Genomic DNA, 18,653 nt, shown 5'->3' on the forward strand with positions numbered 1-18,653 from the left:
GTTCCTGTAGACTGTGTGTCAAATGTCTAAATCTCTTCTAACAAATGGCCTAAGGAGGTGCAAAGCAAAGCATCCTCACCAGCATCCTGAGTTGGCAGTGAGGCGTGGGACCCTGGAGGGAGTAGTGGTAAGTGTGACTCTGGAGTTCTCCAGTGGCAGCCCCTGGGCTACTTGTCAGTGGCTGGCTCCAGGTGGAGAGGAGAGCCCAGAGGAGGCAGGTGGCTGCCCCAGCCTGGAGGTGAAAGTCTTTTTTTTTTTTTTTTTTTTTTTTTTTTTTTTTTTTTTTTTTGAGACAGAGTCTGGCTCTGTCACCCAGGCTGGAGTGCAGTGGCCGGATCTCAGCTCACTGCAAGCTCCGCCTCCCGGGTTCCCGCCATTCTCCTGCCTCAGCCTCCCGAGTAGCTGGGACTACAGGCGCCCGTCACCTCGCCCGGCTAGTTTTTTGTATTTTTAGTAGAGACGGGGTTTCACCGTGTTAGCCAGGATGGTCTCGATCTCCTGACCTCGTGATCCGCCCGTCTCGGCCTCCCAAAGTGCTGGGATTACAGGCTTGAGCCACCGCGCCCGGCAGGTGAAAGTCTTAAAATAAAATGCCAGATGCCTATACTATACTATTCTAATCCTTTCTGAGAAGCTGAAATTACCCCTTCTGGAAGTGCTGTAGTTCTAAAAGGACAGATACACAGCAAGATCTTCCTGGGGCTAATATGGGGTTTGCAGGCAAGTAGGCCTCAGAGCCTTTTCCTGGTAGTGATATCTGTGGGCAGGCACAGTTTCCACAGTTTCCAGAAATTCCAGCGGAAGTAGTGAGAAGGAGGAATCTGCCTTTGGGTGAGGACCAAAGAAAGCAGAAATTCCTCTTGGGACTTTTTCCTCTGGAGACCAAACACTTAGGAGCCTGTTTACTGGACTTTAAAAGCTTGTGACCCCCAGTCACTCTTTCTTGACCCCAAGGCTTTGCAATCCGTGGCTTCCCCACTGGACAGAAGTGGAACTGTCATGCTGCCTGTTCTGGGGTCTCCCAGAGGTTTTCCCATGCCCTCTCCTTGCTTCTAATGCCCTACAGACTTGGGGATCTGTGACCACATATGGTACAGAAGTAATGCTTGAGAATGGTTTAGATCAGTGATGTCAAATAAGATTCACTTTTATGTCACCTTCATCAGTTGGAGGCCTCCCAGGTGCCTAAATTGGGAAAGATGCTGAGACAGAATCCCCATGGGTACAGTGCAGGGACAGTAAAGCCACATGTGCTGTGATTTGCTGTCTACTGTGTGGGTGCATCCAGGAATATCAGAACCCTGGAAGATTATTCAAGGGGAAGTTAGGACAGCTTTTTTGCCAATCCAAGAGTGTTCTTGAGGAAGTCTGTCTTCCTCTCTGGCCTTCAGTTTCTTTCCTGTGAAACCGTGGGGCCAACACATAATTCCCAAGGCTCCTTTGACCTGGTCTTCCAGGATTCTCTAGGGTCTGGTTCGAGGTGGATCCTGGCCCTTCGAGGTGGCAGAATCTGATCACGGCCCTGTTTCCTTAGATTTAGGCCTTGATACCCTTGGTGACAGCATCCTGGGCTGAGTGACCACCTGACGTTTTTCTGGTGATTTTGTGACCCATGTAAGACTTTGAGCTTTAGGGTTATTCTCTCAAGGAAATAGTGACATTTGGTGAAGAACCTGTTTGCTGTGGCTATGTGAGGCTTAGCCAAAAAAAATGCAACATTTTTATTAGGAGGTTAGGCCATCCTTTGCCACAAAGTATCAGATTCTAGGCCTAGAGCCTGGAGAAAACTTATTTTAAAATTGATGGGGTGCTGGAGGGGTTGGGGGGTGGTGGCTGTAGCTCATGAATCAGGTGCTAAACCTGGAAACAAAAGGCCTCATGTGGCAGACTGTTTCTGAGCACAGATGAATGGATGAGCAACTGGCACCACTTTGCCCAGTTGGTCCAGCTTTCCACTTGGCCACCTAGGCTTGCTGTGAAGACCTCGTCTGGCAGAAATGACAGTGTTTTTGCCCCACCTTGATCTTAACTGTAATTTAGGACTAAAATCTTAGATTCTAAAACATCAAAGGCAAGATGGCTCCCAGCTCTGTGAGCTCAGCTTCTCATCTCTTAGTTGAACAGGTGCAGTGTAGCTCAACACACGATTGCTGCTCTTGCTGCCAGGAACTGTCCCAGCATAGAAAGGAATGGGACACAACCCCTGCCCTCATGATGTCTAAGGGAGGAAGCAGGCAGGTCAACTGGTACCTCATCACTGCAGGGCTGCAGCCAAGGTTTGTGAAGGATTTTGCAGGCATATGGAATGGGGACTGATTGGTCCCAAGAGGGGACTGGGGAAAGCTTTGAAGAGGGGATGACATTTGGTTTGAACTTCAAAAAATTGTTGCTTTACCTCTTTCCCAAAGTTTTTGAGGTGGCTTATAAGAACCCATACCATAAAAAGGACCAATATAAACTTAAAGTCAGAAAAAGAGAAAATGGGCTGGGCAAGGTGGCTCACGCCTGTAATCCCAGCACTTTGGGAGGCTAAGGTGGGTGGATCATGAGGTCAGGAGATCAAGACCATCCTGGCCAACATGGTGAAACCCTGGCTCTGGTAAAAATACAAAAAATTAGCCAGGTGTGGTGGCATGTGCCTGTAGTCTCACCTACTCGGGAGGCTGAGGCAGGAGAATCGCTTGAAACGTGGGAGGCAGAGGTTGCAGTGAGCCGAGATCGCACCACTGTGCTCCAGCCTGGGTGACAGAGTGAGACTCCTCCTCAAAAATAAATAAATAAAGAGAAAATGGAACTTAGAAAATTAACAGGAAGAGTGAAAAGATAGATGTTTAGCCAGGCACGGTGGCTCGTACCTGTAATCCCAACACTTTGGGAGACCAAGACAGGAAAATCTCTTGAGACCAGGAGCTTGAGACTTGCCTGGCAACATCTCAAATGAGACCTTATCTCTACAAAAAATTTAAAAATTAGCTGAGCTGTGTGGCTCGTGCCTGTGATCCAGCTACTCAGGAGGCCGAGACCACAGCCCAGGAGATCGCTTGGGCCCAGCAGTTTGAGGCTGCAATGAGCTGGTACTACTGCAATCCAGCCTAGGTTACTGAGCAAGACCCAGTTTCAAAAAAAAAAAAAAAGATATTCAAACCATGGGTCCCAACATAGTTACTGTATTTGACCGTTTGCAAAAGCTGAAAGCAAAACATGTTACACATTGTCAGAGAGGAAAATACACAGTAGTTCCTGAGTGTAAATTGTTTTTCTTGACCTCATTCTTAAATAGCTTCATGGGGGTGGGAAGGAAGTGGTAGTTAATAAGTGAACCTGTAAACCAGTGTTTCTCAAAATGTAGTCCAGGGAATTGCATCAAAATTACAGTTACCTAGAGTGCTTCTTAAAGTGCAGATTCCTGGGCCCCTGCCCCCAGGCTTATCAAATCAATCTGGTGAGTAGGACCCAAGAATCTGCAAATTCACATACTTCTGCAGATGATTCTTCCTGCACTCCACAGTGTGAAAGCCCCTGCAATAGACGGGAACCTACCACGATTTGAAAGCAAGCTTGAGTGCTTGGCCTTTGAAGGTTGAGTGGGGCTTTAATGAGGGAGAGAGCAAGGCATGAAAAATGGCAGTTCCACTGAGGTCAGTCAGTGGGTCATTGCTGACGAGGTCACTTTTAAGTCATGTTTTAGAAGAACTACCAAGTGTGGCAGTTCAGGCGTGTGGCAGGACTGTTCCTGAGCACAGATGAATGGATGAGCAGCTGGCCCCACTGTGCCCAGTTGGTCCAGCTTCCCACTTGGCCACCTACGCTCTGCTGTGTGGACCTTGTCTGGCAGTCTCCTTTAATTTTTATTTATTTATTATTATTTTTTTCTTTTTGAGACGAGTCTTGCTTTGTTGCCCAGGCTGGAGTGCAGAGGTGTGATCTCAGCTCACTGCAGCCTCCACCTCCCAGGTTCCAGCGATTCTCCTGCCTCAGCCTCCCAGGTAGCTGGGATTACAGGCAAGTGCCACCACACCCAGCTAACTTTTGTATTTTTAATAGAGACTTGGTTTCACCATATTGGCCAGGCTGGTCTCGAACTCCTGACCTCAGGTGATCTGCCCACCTCAGCCTCCCAAAATGCTGGGATTACAGGTGTGAGCCACTGCACCTGGACTATTTTTTTTGCAGCAAATTCTTTGTTTTTCTCTCTGTTCCCAAATGCAGGGTACTGAGACCACAGATGTGTTCTGTTTCCTGTTGAAAAAGCGTTTCTCACTTAGCTGGGTGTGGTGGCACGTGCTGTAGTCCCACGGGAGGCTGAGGTGAGAGGATTGCTTGAGCCCAGGAGTTCCATAATCGTGCCGTTGCACTCCGGTCTGGGTGACAGAGCGAGACACTGTCTCTTAAAAAAAAAAAAAAGAAAAGAAAAAGTGTTTCTTTCCCTGGGACCTAATAGTGGCTTGGATGGTGAGTTGGTGGAAAGAACAGTGGGTGTTGGGGGTATTGAACTTGTGTTTGTGTGTAGTGTACCCAAGAGATATCATGTCAGCATTAAGAATAAACTAATTCTGTTTTCTAGTCACTGAATTGTGTGTTTTGACATCCTTATTTTGGAAGATACTTCCTTATTAGGAATGGGACTAAGGAGGGGGTCACCTTTCCCATCTGTGGGTCGTATTTTAAAATATTTATTGTTCAAGTTTAAAGATATAACCTAATGTATAAAGAAAAATACCACAAACATCTGATTTAAGAAACAAATCAGCCGAGCATGGTGGCTCGTGCCTGTAATCCCAGCACTGTGGGAGGCCAAGGCAGGCAGATCATGAGGTCAAGAGATCGAGACCATCCTGGCCAACGTGGTGAAACCCCGTCTCTACTAAAAATACAAAAATTAACTGGGCGTGGTGGTGCATGCCTGTAGTCCCAGCTACTCGGGAGGCTGTGGCAGGAGAATCGCTTGAACCCGGGAGGCAGAGGTTGCAGTGAGCCGAGATTGTGCCACCGCATTCTAGCCTGGCGACAGAGCGAGACTCTGTCTCAAAAAGAAGAAAAAAAAAAGAAATCATTTCCTGCACCTTCGAAACCTTCATGAGTTAGATTTTGAAACTCAGTGAGAAATGCTTCACATGAGAATCGAGAGTCCCTTCTGGTGACTCTCCATCCCCTGCTCTTCTGTCAAGTTTTCTTGTAGGTTTATGGAAACCTTTGTTACTTGTGCTTGTGGCAGAGAAGCGGAGAGGATAGCTGCGCGTCACCGACACAACTAGGATTTGTTGGTGTACTCCCGTGTGCATGGCAGCCAAGTGGACACAGCTCTGTGATGAATCCTCCCAAGAGGACTGAGGGGCCCTGATGGAGGCTGCTTCTTTGCAAAGCTTTCCTTGACTCTCTTCCCTGACCCCTGGTTGATTCCCCTTCTTCTGTGCTAGTTTTAGCTTGTTGTTTGTTACCTGTCACACTCACCCAGTACTGTTGACTTTGCTGGTCTCCTTGACTGCTAGGAGCAAAGACCTTTTTTTGTTGTTGTTGAGACACAGTCTTGCTCTGTCGCCCAGGCTGGAGTGCAATGGTGTGATTTCGGCTCACTGCAGCTGTCACCTCCCAGGTTCAAGAGATTCTCCTGCCTCAGCCTCCCAAGTAGCTGAGATTACAGCTACACCACACCCCGTTAATTTTTGTATTTTTAGTAGACATGGGGTTTAGTAGAGATGGGATTTCACCATGTTGGCCAGGCTGATCTCCAACCCCTGATCTCAAGGTGACCTGCCTGTCTCGGCCTCCTAAAGTGCTGGGATTACAAACGTGAGCCACCACACCCAGCCTCAAAGACCTCTTCTTTACTTGCTCACCCGGCCGCCTGCCCGCTCCCCCACCCCCGGCCCCGCATGCCCTGTATCACCTGGTACATGATACATACTAACTGGGTACATGTTTGAATATGAATGAATGTGGTGCTGTGAATGCTTAGCGGATGTGGGTGAAGTGCTTAAGAACGAACCTTGAGTGGTCTGGGAAGGCTTCCTAGGGGAGGTGATGTTTGAGCTAAGGCCAGGCAGCTGTTAGATTTGGTGATATTGAAGCCCTTGGAGACTTAGAGAGCTTGCACTCTTCCCGGAATGACGGGTGAGCCACGTACAGTAAATGGTGCTTCTCATTTCTAGCCCAAGGGGCCTCAAGGGGCACCGTGATTTCACGAGAATGCTGCAAGCAAATCTTTTCTCAAGCTGGGGAATTTGGTGGTAATGCCTGGCTCAGCTTGCGGTGCGCACCTGGCCTTTGGAAGATTGGTACAGAGAGAAGCGGCCCACCCACATGAGCCTGTGGAGCAGCACTGGTGGGGGAGCTGGCTTGTGAAGAGGGACTGTGCAGTGTACTGTCAGGTCTGAGACCCAGGAGGAAATTCCAACATCCGAGCTCTCAGAACCACAGAGCTGTAGGCACTGCCTAGTTCCACGTGTTCCCAAATGTTTCCTGAATACTTGAATTTCCTGTCCAGGAAATTTTCAAAAGAAACTTAGAGTCCTGACCCCATGGCTGCCAAGGAAGGATTTTTTAAAAATTAAATTTAAAAAATCAGTCCAGTATGAAAATCTACCATGATGATTTCATAAGAGAAAGGACATTTTAATATTCAAAGAGTAAGAAGCACTTAATCTTGGAAGAAAGGGCATTCCTATACATTGATTACCTTTAGTTTAATGAAAAAACACCTTCATGGTCTTTACTTTTATGATTTCATTCCTGGGCTAGTGAAACATTGTCACAATAAAGCATCAGGCCAATGCTTCTTGCCACCCACTGGCCAATCAGTTGACAAGCAGTGACTAGATGTTTCAGCCTGTTTTGCTGAGGCTAAAGGATTGAACTAGTGCTTCAGCCAGCATGAAAACCAGTCAGGAGTCTGTGCTGGTGTTGGCTTAGATTAGCAGGGCCTTTGATGGAGGGGCATATTTGTGTTTGGGTTTGCTGTGCCAGGCAGGGGAGCAGTGGAATTGGTCTGAGTTGAGCTCACACATTGAAGTTATTGAGCGACTTACATGCAAGGCCATGACCTGGACTCCCAGCCGAGAGGCCCACGTGGCGGGGCTTGAGCTGGGGGAGCCGAGGACAGCTTACATCTGCTCATCTGCTTACGTAACCCTGCCTCCCAGCTTCCAGAGCCAAGAAAACACACAAGCCAGCCCAGCGGGGCCGAGAGCCTGTGGTAGCACACGCCATGCGCCACACAGCAAGGGCGCCTTGGCTCATCCTGAGGACTGTCATGAAGTCCTCAGCCCTCTGCCTCCTCCCAGAGCCTCTCCTTGCGACCCCAGGCAGTGGCTCTGAAACCTGGTCGCAGGTCTGCATGATTCTGAACAGAGGTAGTCATTGCCCTCCTGGAGTCTCAGCTCTCTGGAGTTTCTCACTGGGACAGAGCCAGGTGTGTAGCAGAGCATGGCCCCTGCAGTGTGGCAGGAGGTGTGCAGGGCACTCAGAAGGCCTCCTGGCCGGCACTCGACCCAATTAGTTATTCAATTCCAGGTCTGGGGCTGCTGTCTGTTGTCTCAGAGGTGTAAGCTGCAAGATCCTTAGAATTGTGGAGGCTTCAGAGAGAGAAGGTGGAGAAAAACTTACCAGATTGGGCAAGAAGGGCAGAATTGGGAGTCAAGGTGTCTCAATGTGTTGGAAGCACGATGGGGGTTGTGCAAGAGGCACAGCGAGTTCAGAAGGGAGCAGGAGAGCGAGAAGAGGCTGTTCAGTGATAAAGCTCTGCACAGAGCCATCGGAGGAGTAAGCTCCTTGACCATCCTTAAACCAGGGTAATTTTCATTTAGGTTCTGCCACACACTCAGCAGGGAGCTCCTGGAAGGCAGGATTTGTCTTGTTCATCCTCCCTCCCTACCTCAACCCAGTCCTCCTTGGACTGGCACACAGTAGGTACCCAGAAAGTATCAATTGAAACAAATTGAAAGTGGTCTTGACACATATCACTGGGCAAATTTGTATTTAACTGACATTTCAGAGTAAAGACTCTCTGACTTGGTACTCGATCAGCTTCTGTGGATGCAGCATGCTGTGGACACCCCCGGCATGGGAGTGAGTGGGCGTGTGTGTGTATGTGAGGGTGAGAGAGTGTTAGTGTGTGTGTTGGGGTTGGGGAGAGAGGAGGAAAAATAGAAGATGGACCACCAGGGTAGCAGCTTCTGCCCTGGGGAGATGGTGGTGTCAGTTGCTGAGGGAATCCTGAGGAGAAGCAGGTCTGGCTGTAGGTGGCGATGGTGATGGGGTTGCATGAGAGTCCATTTGGGGCAGGTTGAGTTTAAGGTGCCCATGGCATATGGCTAGCCATGTTCTATTGGCTGTGAGGTCAGGAGAGAGACATGAGATGGAAACAGAGGTTTGGGAACTGTCATGTGCTTAAACTAAATACCTGGGTGTAGGGAGAGTGAGAAGAGAAGGGAGCAAAGATGGACATCCAAGAAAGAGGCTGAGAAAGCCTAGGAATTGAGGTAAGAGGAGGCATAGGTAAATATGATGCTTGGTGATCAAGGCTTCTTTCTACCTCTCCTATGCGGGACACTTACGTCTCCTGTCTGCCTGGACATTCATGCTGAGGGCAGGGAAGGTGAGAGCAAGGATTTGTCTAAAGGTCTCGCTTTGGATCCCTGCACTCCTCCTGGTTTACCAAGTGTCACTAGGCACGTCAGGGCGTTCTGAGACCTTAGAGATCATCCAATCCAGTCCCTGCAGTTTACAAATGAGGAAACCAGTACCCTGAGAGTGGCTGTACTCTCCACTCTCAGGATACCAAAGATCATCTGGAAAGTCACTGGTGGAGCTGGACCAGGGCCCAGGCATCTCTTCTCCTGTCCGGGGCTCTTGACTTCAGGACCACCTTTCTGAAACGCATGATGGGGCAACACCAGGACACTTTCCAGCCTGCAGGTGTCTGTCCCGCGGAAGCGAGGCAGGCCACGTGTGAATTCCTGTTTCCTGGGTGGGTTTCAGAAGATACAAGCAAGTCGGCAGGGTGACAGCCCAGGTGCTTCTTGGGTTCCCCAAAATGGGGTTATGTTTAGCAGCATCCTCAGAACCAAAGGTGGGGTGGGGGCTGTAGATGTTGTGGGGGCCCTCTGAAGTGAAAAGAGCCCTGTGACAGATCTTTTCTTCATGTTTTTCACAAGTTCACTGTGTAGCAGGGCCCCCCAGGGGGCTTTGCCCAGGGTTGGGTGTTGGGCAGCCCAGGCCTGGCCGACCTTGTGGGGAAGGGTGTGAATGGTGGGAATCCCCGAAGGCACTCTTTGCCCGAAAGCTCTAAAGCTTGACATCAGAGATGCCCATCACATGGCCCATCAGAGCCCTACTACCCAGCTTGCCCAGTGAGTATCATCTGGACTCCTTGTTAGGTAGCCATTTAGGTCTTTCCCAAAATCCACAGACTCTCTAAGGGAAGGGCCCGAGATTCTGTATTTGTACTAACTTCCTCAAGCAATTCTTGTGATAGGTTTGGGAAAAACCTGTCCAGGGTGATCGCTGGCTGAGTCCTGGTCTTCTCTGAAGAGCACAATGCCTGCTCACTTCAGGGCACCCTGGGAGGTGGGAGCTGGCTCAGCAGGCAGTCTTACAAGGGACTGAGCTTCAAGGCCCCTGTCCCTCCAGGAGGTAGGTGCATGGCCAGAGAGAGGGAGCAGGGCTTCATAGAGGGAGCCCTGAGGATCTTATTCCCTGCCCCAGAGGGTCTGCTGCCTGAGCTCTGTGATAGCACAGAGAGTAAAAGGACCAAGCTTGGTTGAGGCCTCTCAATGCAAAAGTTTGCTGGTTAGAGGAGAGGGGGAAGAGCATTTCTGGCAAAGAGAAAAGTGTGGATAGGCATGGCTTAAGGGATGGGGAGGGAGACAGACAGAGCTGACATTGAAGGGCCTGTTGCTCAGCTGTGGGCCTTGGCCTTCCCTTGTGCAGGGTCACACAGCCTTAGAGCCATTGGAGATTTTAGTGGGAAAGTAACATGGTCAGGGCTGTATCTCAGAAGAAAACGGACTAATGGGAACAGGTCCTGTGATGGTGGACCTGGGTCAGCTGTGGAGGGAGGGAAGATGTGAGTGGTGTACTGGGGAAGGGGATGGAAGAGGCAGCTATCTGGTGAGAGGAACCAGGCCCACAGCTTTTTTTCTCAGCCTGTTCAATTCAGAAGGGTGAGTGATTCCGGGAGTAGGGGGTGCTCGGAGAGCCACACATTATTGATAAACAGGGCAGGCTGAGGCCTGCTCACTGGCCCTGGGCGGGTTTCAGGTTTTGATCTGTGCTTCTGGTTGGTATTGCTACCTGTTCCCTGGGTTCCTTCCTTTGTTCTTGTGGCTCATTTGCTTCACAGGTGAAGCCGGTTACACTAGAGTAACAGTTCCCAAAGTGTGTTCCCTGGAAAAATGGTTCTGTAGCCAAATAAGTTTGGAAAATGGTGGGTTAAATATAATGGAGGGGCTTTTTTTGACTGCACAACTTCTCAGAGCCTTTGGTGTGTGTTGTGACTTTGCAGAAGCAGGATTTAAAATGCAGCGTTCCCATTCTTATTTGACCACAGGACGTGTTTTTCCATTAAGCATCTTGCTGGGTCTAATGTTTTCTGGAACTCGTTTTGAGGAGGTCTAGTCTGCAGAGAGTGTGGGGAGCCTGGGTTCAAGTGTTGGCTCTTGACTCTCAGCAAAGCTTTGGTTCCCTGTGTTGCCTGGACTGTACCATGCGTACCACATACCTTGTATGTGACCTTTTCCTCGTCCCTCTTCCCACCTGCCATTACCTCACAATCCACAATCTGCACCTCATCCAATTTTCTTCTGAGGGAAGCACTCTCATACTAACTTACTTCCCTCATCTGCATCCATGTTCTTCTAGGCCAGAAACTTGGGAGTCAGCCCTCCCTCTTTGTTACTTCTTCTTCCTCTTTGTTGCTTTATCCCCTCTGTTACTAAGCATTCTTCTGTGTTCTTTCCAGCTATTTCTTTTATTTTCCCTCAGTCTCCTCTGGGGTCTGTTTGCCTCCATCCCTCCCAGAGCTTGGTTCACCTTCCATCGAGTCCCTTCCTGAGACATGGTCACTCATGCCACTCCTGCTACCTTCCACTTTGGAGCTAACTCCCTCCACGCTGATGTCTCCAACGTACATGTGTGCACATGTGTGTGCACACACACACACATACACACACACATCCTTCCCCATTCTTAGGCTAGAATCAGAGAGATGATGTCAGTCATTTGTTCAAGGCCACGCAGCTGGGAGGTGGCAGAGCTAAGTCTCAATCTCAGGGGTTTTGAGAAACTGCCTTCTCATCCATGATCACTGATTTCTACAACAGCCTATCAGGAACTCTGGGTAGAAATTATTTCCATTTTACAGTGGAGTCGGAGCGGGGAGGGTTCTGGGCAGGCGAGTGCTTCACAGATTGACCAACCATCTAGGTTTGCCCCACACTGAAGGGATGGTTGGTCACCTAGTGCTGGATGTGGTGCCTGATGCTGGGCAAGAGGGCCCTCTCCGTGGCCACGTTGCCTCCCAGGAGGAGACTTTTCCTCTGCAGCTGCAGCCTGGCCGTCTGATGCAGCCTGTGGAGCAGTGGCAAGTCCTGTGGCCTGCTAACTTCTTCCTTCCTCCACCTCTCTAGTGGGCCCCATGCTGATTGAGTTTAACATGCCTGTGGACCTGGAGCTCGTGGCGAAGCAGAACCCAAATGTGAAGATGGGTGGCCGCTACACCCCCAGGGACTGCGTCTCTCCTCACAAGGTGGCCATCATCATTCCATTCCGCAACCGGCAGGAGCACCTCAAGTACTGGCTGTATTACTTGCACCCCATCCTGCAGCGCCAGCAGCTGGACTACGGCATCTATGTTATCAACCAGGTGAGGCCTGGGAAGGTGGAATGAGAGAGGGTGTGTGTGCGTGCATCTGCGTATCAGATGTGTGTGTAATGAGAGCAGGGGAAGGGGAGTGATTTCACAGACACCTGGCACTTACAGCAAGGAGCCAGCCCCCCAATCACCACCAGTGCAGATGAGCTAAACGCCAAACAGTGTGCTTGCCTATTGCTGTCAACTCTGTTAGCCACGGGAAATGCTGGAGTGTTTTCATTGTTCTGTTTTTGTTTTCTGGAAGTAGCCTTCTAGCAAAATTGGGAAAAAAGACAACCCTAATTATTCCAAAGTAAACACTGATTATTCCCTGGGTTTGTGTAGCTGTGTATTTTCCTTTTAAAAATAAAACCATCATTTAGATATCAGACTTTTAGGTAACTTCAAAGTTTATCCAGTCAGTCAGACTGTGTCTCCTGGGGCACCTGGAGACAGTGCCCTTGGTTCAGCCCCTGGTGAAATATCTGGAGAAGTCTGATTCGTGGGCCATCTGAGAGTCATGTGGACTGGGCCGAGTCTGAGAAAAAGTTTCTCACTGCTCATCTGATCCATATGTGTTGGACTTTAGCCCTGCTTAGGAAAGTAATGCTAAGGATAGGTCAGCTTTCATCACCATGGCATGGAGGATCAGATTGATCTAAGAGGCATCTTTATTGAAGTAAATTTTTCAATGTATTTGAGGAGCATTATTTTCCCAAGAGTATAATTTTGATATTTCAAGATTATCCCTAAAATTCATGTCTTTAGACTGTAACCTCCTAGGTGCAATGACACATCTAACTTATCTAGGCACCCAATTTCATTGAAATTCATTTGAAGAGTCTGAGTACGCCCATTTCTACAAAGCCCAATGTCCATTTCATTTTGAGATAAACTCTGCTTTACGTAGGAGGATTGTTGGCAGTTTACTACTTCCATCAAAGTCAAGGGACTCTGTGCACCTTCCCTGGGACCCCAGGGGAAGCCCTTGAGGACTGCTGTGGCACTGTGCTGCATCACTCACTGCAGGGAGATTCTGAAGAAGTGTAAGGTCTTGGTCCTGCCCTGTCCCGAAGCCTCCAACCCACTTCTGGCAAGTGGGACCCTCCCAGGGAACAATTTGTTAACAGTCCCAAATAGCCTGTAATTGGATGGTGGCTGCCAAATGCTTTGGAAGCTCAGAGGAAGGAGAGAGAGCAATGGCTTGGAAGGACCAGGATATAAACTAGGTTCTAAAGTCTGCAGGGAGATGGGCTTCTCAGCTAGGGCCAGTGAGCAGGGACCTCAAGGCAGAAAGGAACCTTGCATGTTCCTGGAAATCGAGATGCCCGCTGAGGTAGGAAAGCACCAGAAGCTCTGAGGCCAGGTGTCACAGCTAAGCCTGTGAGGCAGGAGAGAGCAGAACAAGCCCTGTTATAAGGAAACTGAAGCAGGACAGCAGGTGGTGGGCAAACCCCTTGAGGCTGTTTGAATTATTTGACCAAGTGAGGTACAGACCGGGGGCCTATGAACACCTGCAAGCAAGTCAGCCACGCAGTTATGGGTCACCTTGAAAGAATATTGGAGAATGCAAGAGAGAATAGGTAAATGTCCTGCAAAGTGCAGGTCACTGTAACCCAACAAGTATTCATTTAAGAAAAGCCCTGTTATTGAGAAACATTTGTCTGATGCCAGTGAGCACATACCAGTGACGGCAAGATTCAGGAGCCTATTATTAAAGCAGTGGCAGCGAGCACCTGGAAGAGGCGGCCACCATCACCAGGAGACAGCAGGGATGACTAATAACAAGCCATGCCAGCTGCATCTCGTTTCTCTCTTTTGACAGTTGCTATGCCAGTAGATGAGGGATGTATTGTGGATACAGTGCTGTCATATCTTATCCAGCAGGGCATCTGACAGCATCCCACAAATCTGCCTGAGTAGAAGGCAGACAGCTGTGGTCTGGGTGCCATATAGGTAGGTTAAAATATATGTTTGGGCCTAGGCGCAGTGGCTCATGCCTGTAATCCCAGCACTTTGGGAGGCCAAGGCCGGCGGATCACTTGAAGTCAGGAGTTTGAGACCAGCCTGGCCAACATGGCGAAACCCCTTCTCTACTAAAAATACAAAAATTAGCTGGACATAGTGGTGGGCAGCTGTAATCTCAACTACTTGGGAGGCTGAGGCAGGAGAATCTCTTGAACCCAGGAGGCGGAGGTTGCAGTGAACCGAGATCGTGCCACTGCACTCCAGCCTGGGCAACAGAGTGAGACTGACTGTTTAAAAAAAAAAAAATATATATATATATATATATAAAATACATACTTGGGTAAAGAGGGTAAAAGAGAGTTAGTGATGATGCTGAATTTTTGAACTGAGGTAGCTGTTTTCAGTGAAGACTGGAGTGTGGGATGCTACATCTAGATATGTTGCAGTTTAGGTGAATGTGAGACTTCCCTATTTTGAAATCAAAACAAATATTGGACCAGTAAAATCTGGCCACCAGCTTAAATTCCTGTGATACAATTTACATACTCCTCAGGCTCAACACAGTAGATTTCTGAATGTCCTCTACCAGCTACATGCTCCTGCCCTCCTCAATCCAAGTAGACAGAACAACTAACCAAGCCAGCTCAGACCGGTGGCACAGCTATGCTGGCTAACACTGGACACCACCTAAGAGAGTGCTCCTCTAAAAGTGTGCTTCCCCAAATGGAGCCAAATACGCTTGAGGATTGCTGGGTTGAACCATGTAAAGCAGGTCTCATTCCTGCAGAGCCTTCGGTACCCCGGGGTACACTGTAACCCCAGAAGTGTTTCCTGAGCTTGCCTGACTAGAAAACTTTTCCAAGAACTGTCTCAAGTGATGAGTGTTTTGTGAGTCACACTTTGGGGAAAGCGGGCCTAAGTTAGCATCTCCTCCCAGCTGCCTCTCTGCTTTCCCTGGAACACTAGGAACTACCCATCCTCCCTCCTCTTTCCACTTCACAACTTAGCATCAGGAATATTTTAGTTTTGGTTTTTCAAACATATATACCTCCTTTTTTCTTATCTTGTCAGTATCATCTTTTCTTTTTCTTTTCCTCATACTTTTTTTTTTCTCTTCATCCTTTCCTTCTCCAAGGGTTAACTTTCTACCTTAGGATAATCTTTTCCTCTTTTTCTCCCACTTCCCCAGCTACTCTCTTATCATCTGCTCCAATCTCACCCTAATTGATCATTTTGGGAAAATATGGTCAGAGTCCAGATAACTAAGTCAAGAAATGCTTAAACTTTGCCCTACCTTTCCAGTAAAGAATATTACCTAATAAATAATAAAATGGTAATGGGAAACCTGAGCCCTGAAAAAAAAGAGGTGGAAGGAGAAACATTTGGAGCACATCCTGTCTACAAATTAGGAACTGCCTGTGTTCTCCGTTTTATGGTTATATTCTAGAAGAAGAAAGGGATTTTGTAGCACCTGGTTTTGACCTTTCTGCCCTGTTTGTTGAGCAAATAAACCTTATGGGCTGTTAGCCCTCTTTATAGCCTCTCAGCTTCTCCCTGGCCCAGACACCCTGCTGTCATTTTGACTCTTCATTCACACACACACACACACACACACACATACACATGCACACACACTCACACACACACCATTTAAGATTAGGCAGAAAGAATGCTCAAAATAGCAGTGGCTTCTAAGACATTTAGTACAGGGGTTCCCAAGCAGGCTTTTCAGTATCGAATTTCTTTCTGCCCATTGAAATGCTACACAACCTTCCGCTTATAGCAGGTCACAAGGGTTTCATTCTACTTGAAGTAGGGGCCATGTCCCATTTCCACTTCCTTAGCTTCCCATTCAGTCTCTTCTAGGATTTGCCCAGACCCTTGAGGCCAGACAATGTAGAAACTTCTGCTCCATGTCACAGGTGAGAAAACAGTCTCAGAGAGGGACAGGCTCTGAAAGTCTCATAGACAACATCAGGGCTGCGGCTCAAACCCCAGCATCTGATTCCAGGTTTAGTGCCTTCTCAGGGCGTCAGTGATGCTCCTCATGGCCAGGGTGCCCTCAGTGTTGCTCACAGTCCAGTATCCAGGGCCAAGAGTGTGTTGTGTGCTCAGACTGCCTGGGTTCAGTCCTGGCACTGCCATTTTCCAGTCAGTGACCTCAGGCAGGCTACTTAAGCTCTGCAGGCCTCAGTTTCCTCCTTGGTGGGGAGGGCTGTGAGGCATTCTTCTCATGGTAAACCTTCAGTAAATACCAGCCGTTACTGGGAGGGTCCACTCCTGCCTCTGCACTCTCCATTCGTCCTGCCTGTTTCCTCTGCCTGCTTCTGTGGTGGTGAATTCTTCATGACTCCCACCACCTCCTGCTGCACCCCCACTCAGGGCCGGCATCAGGACCCTTCCTTCTATTGGTTTGGACTCCTTGGAGTCAGAGGATAACGGGTAGTGGAACGAGCCAGGTGGCAAAATCTCAGAGGACTCAGAGGCCATCCTGGGCCTGTAGGCCTCTTCAGAGTGGGGCCACTTATCAAGCTCCACACACAGGCATGAACTTTCACAAGTTGTTATGACTCATACTCTGTCTATAGTAAGCTGTTAACCCCTCCCATTTGGCTTATGCCTCTGTAATTACCGTAATAACTTATATCTCAAAATAAGGATATTGAAGGAATGAGTGGAGAGAGGCTTTCCTGGTTGAGATAGAGAAGAACAAGAGTTTCTCTTTGTCCTCAAGGCCTCTCCTCCCATCCCTGACCTTAGCTCACCAGCATGGGAAAATACTATTTGGCTCCTTGTACTCTGAGATGTGGATGTCAAGATACAGCATTCCAACTTCAATGGCAGCGAGAAAAGAAGGAGGAGGAGAAGATACCATAGCAAACAGGGATGTATGCTGCATTTCCTAATACTCGAACCCGGAAATGAGACTGTAAAGCCACTCAAGGTGAAGGGAGGGCAGTTCGCCACCTGGCAACACTAGCCCTAAATTACGGAATGCAGGATGTTTGTGGGTTGCCCATCATAAAAATTACAAAATGAGTAAGGAATGCAGGCACAGCTGGCCAGGTGTGTTTGTCACAACCATGGCAGCCCTTTGCCCCACAGCCAGTACACGGAACTGGTCTCTCCAATTCTGATTGCATATCTTCTGGCACCTCTGTTCTTCCTCAGCTGCCCAGGATTTTTCTAGTTCTGACCATGTTACTTACTCTTTTAAACCTGTTAGCATTTCATGACTGCCCACAGGCAAGGGTCTAAATGGTTGGAAGGCCCAAGCTTAGCCTCTGAGACCCCAACCTACCTCCAGCCACTTCCTCCTCCTCTCCACTTCACTGGACTCCCCCTCTCCACCCAGATACCTCTCTTCTCCCCTCCTTGTGCCTTTGCTTATGCTGTCCCTTCTGTTCCTGGTGTGTCTCTGGCCATCTTTTAAGCTTCCCTCCCCAACCTCATTAGCTCTGTGGAGTCCCTGGAATAGAGCTGACTTCTCCCTCCCTGCTGCTCCCAGGCTGCTCAGAACTTTCTGGAAATGGATGATTATCTGAGTTCCAGCCTCAACCCAGCCCCCAGACTCCCAGTCCCTCATGTCTGCCTCCCTTCTTTCTCCCTGACCACACAGCTGGTGCATAGTCAGTACAGATGTAGTCAGTGAGTGGAGCATGGGGCTTTTTCCTGGGATTCCTGCTTCTTTGTTTATACCTAGTCTCAGGAGCCCTACTCCTGGTCTTCTGCCTAGATCTGTGCCTCTTGGAAGTGAAGCCTCCGTTCCCAGGTCATCACCCTTGGGAATTTGCAGGGCCCCTCCCTTAAACTTCTCCCCCGAAGCTTCCGGCTCAATGCTGACCAGAGCACAGGCTGCCTGTGACAGTCCTTGGGGTGACCTCCCTTATCAGGAAAAATGCAGAAAACCTATTAATACCTTAGCCTTGTGATTGTTAATGGTCATAAAACTCCTTTAGGGTCTTTGGACTCAGCACCTTTAGGGTCTCACTTTGAATTTTAACACACACACCTGCCCCCCGCCCCAGTGAGGCAAATGGTCTTCTGGTTGTGCCTGCGGAGGGAAGGCTCCAAAGGTGATGGCTGGGAAGCAGAGCCGGAGCCTGCCTGAAAGGCTGTGGAGAAATGGAGTCGGGGCTCAGCCAGCTGCCCGGAGGACTCTGTCTGGCTTTGAAGTTTTCTCCTGTTTCCTTTTCTTCTATGCACTGTTTTAGGATGATGGGGTGATAGTTCCAGGCTGGTTGAGGATGAATTTGGAGATAGTCCTTTGTACCCTCAGTGAGTAAGAGCATCTGTCACCCTACCTCAGCAGTTGTCTCTGTCACTGGTCCAAGCAGCTGATTCCTATACAAGGTCAAGATCAACTGGGGAGAAGCAGACCCCTGGGTCTGTCCCATTAGTGAGGACAGCTGCCTGGGCTTATGGCCCCATTGGTTTGGTTTCTATCTTGATCATCTCTACCATCCCCCAATCCCTGCCTTCCATTTTCTACCTGAGCTGTCAGTGCTCAGATTGATGTGTGTGGGAACAGGGCTCAGGAGGAGTGGGGTAGAGTTGGTCCTGTCCTGCAGCCTCCCCTTCCTTCTGGCACTTGGACCCTTTGGAGCCTGCTGGGGGTGGGGAGTGGGAGTGGGAGTGGGAAGGCCAGGGAGTGTCTCTGCGCCATCACTGTTTGAGTGTTGTCCCTTTGCTATGTGCCCCACCTAGGATGTGTGTCTCTCTGTTCTCCTGGGGACTCGATTTGCTGGTGAATTGCTTCCATGGATATTGTTCTGGGAAACGCCATTTTTTCTGCTCACCCATGACTCTGTGACAAGGAGTGACAGCTTATTAGGAA

At 49.0% G+C, this 18,653-nt stretch overlaps 1 protein-coding gene across 3 annotated transcripts in view; it reads left to right on the top strand.

Moving 5' to 3' along the window:
- B4GALT1 (beta-1,4-galactosyltransferase 1) overlaps positions 1-18,653 on the top strand; it is a 64,918-nt gene that overhangs the window by 21,097 nt on the left and 25,168 nt on the right. For all 3 annotated transcript variants that reach the window (XM_025359246.1, XM_025359248.1, XM_025359247.1), the window contains exon 2: positions 11,625-11,860. In XM_025359246.1, coding sequence (XP_025215031.1) covers positions 11,625-11,860 — 236 coding nt within the window. The remainder of the gene's footprint in view (positions 1-11,624; positions 11,861-18,653) is intronic.

The sequence above is a fragment of the Theropithecus gelada genome, chromosome 15, assembly GCF_003255815.1.
Source record: "Theropithecus gelada isolate Dixy chromosome 15, Tgel_1.0, whole genome shotgun sequence".
In the NCBI taxonomy this organism is placed as follows: domain Eukaryota; kingdom Metazoa; phylum Chordata; class Mammalia; order Primates; family Cercopithecidae; genus Theropithecus; species Theropithecus gelada.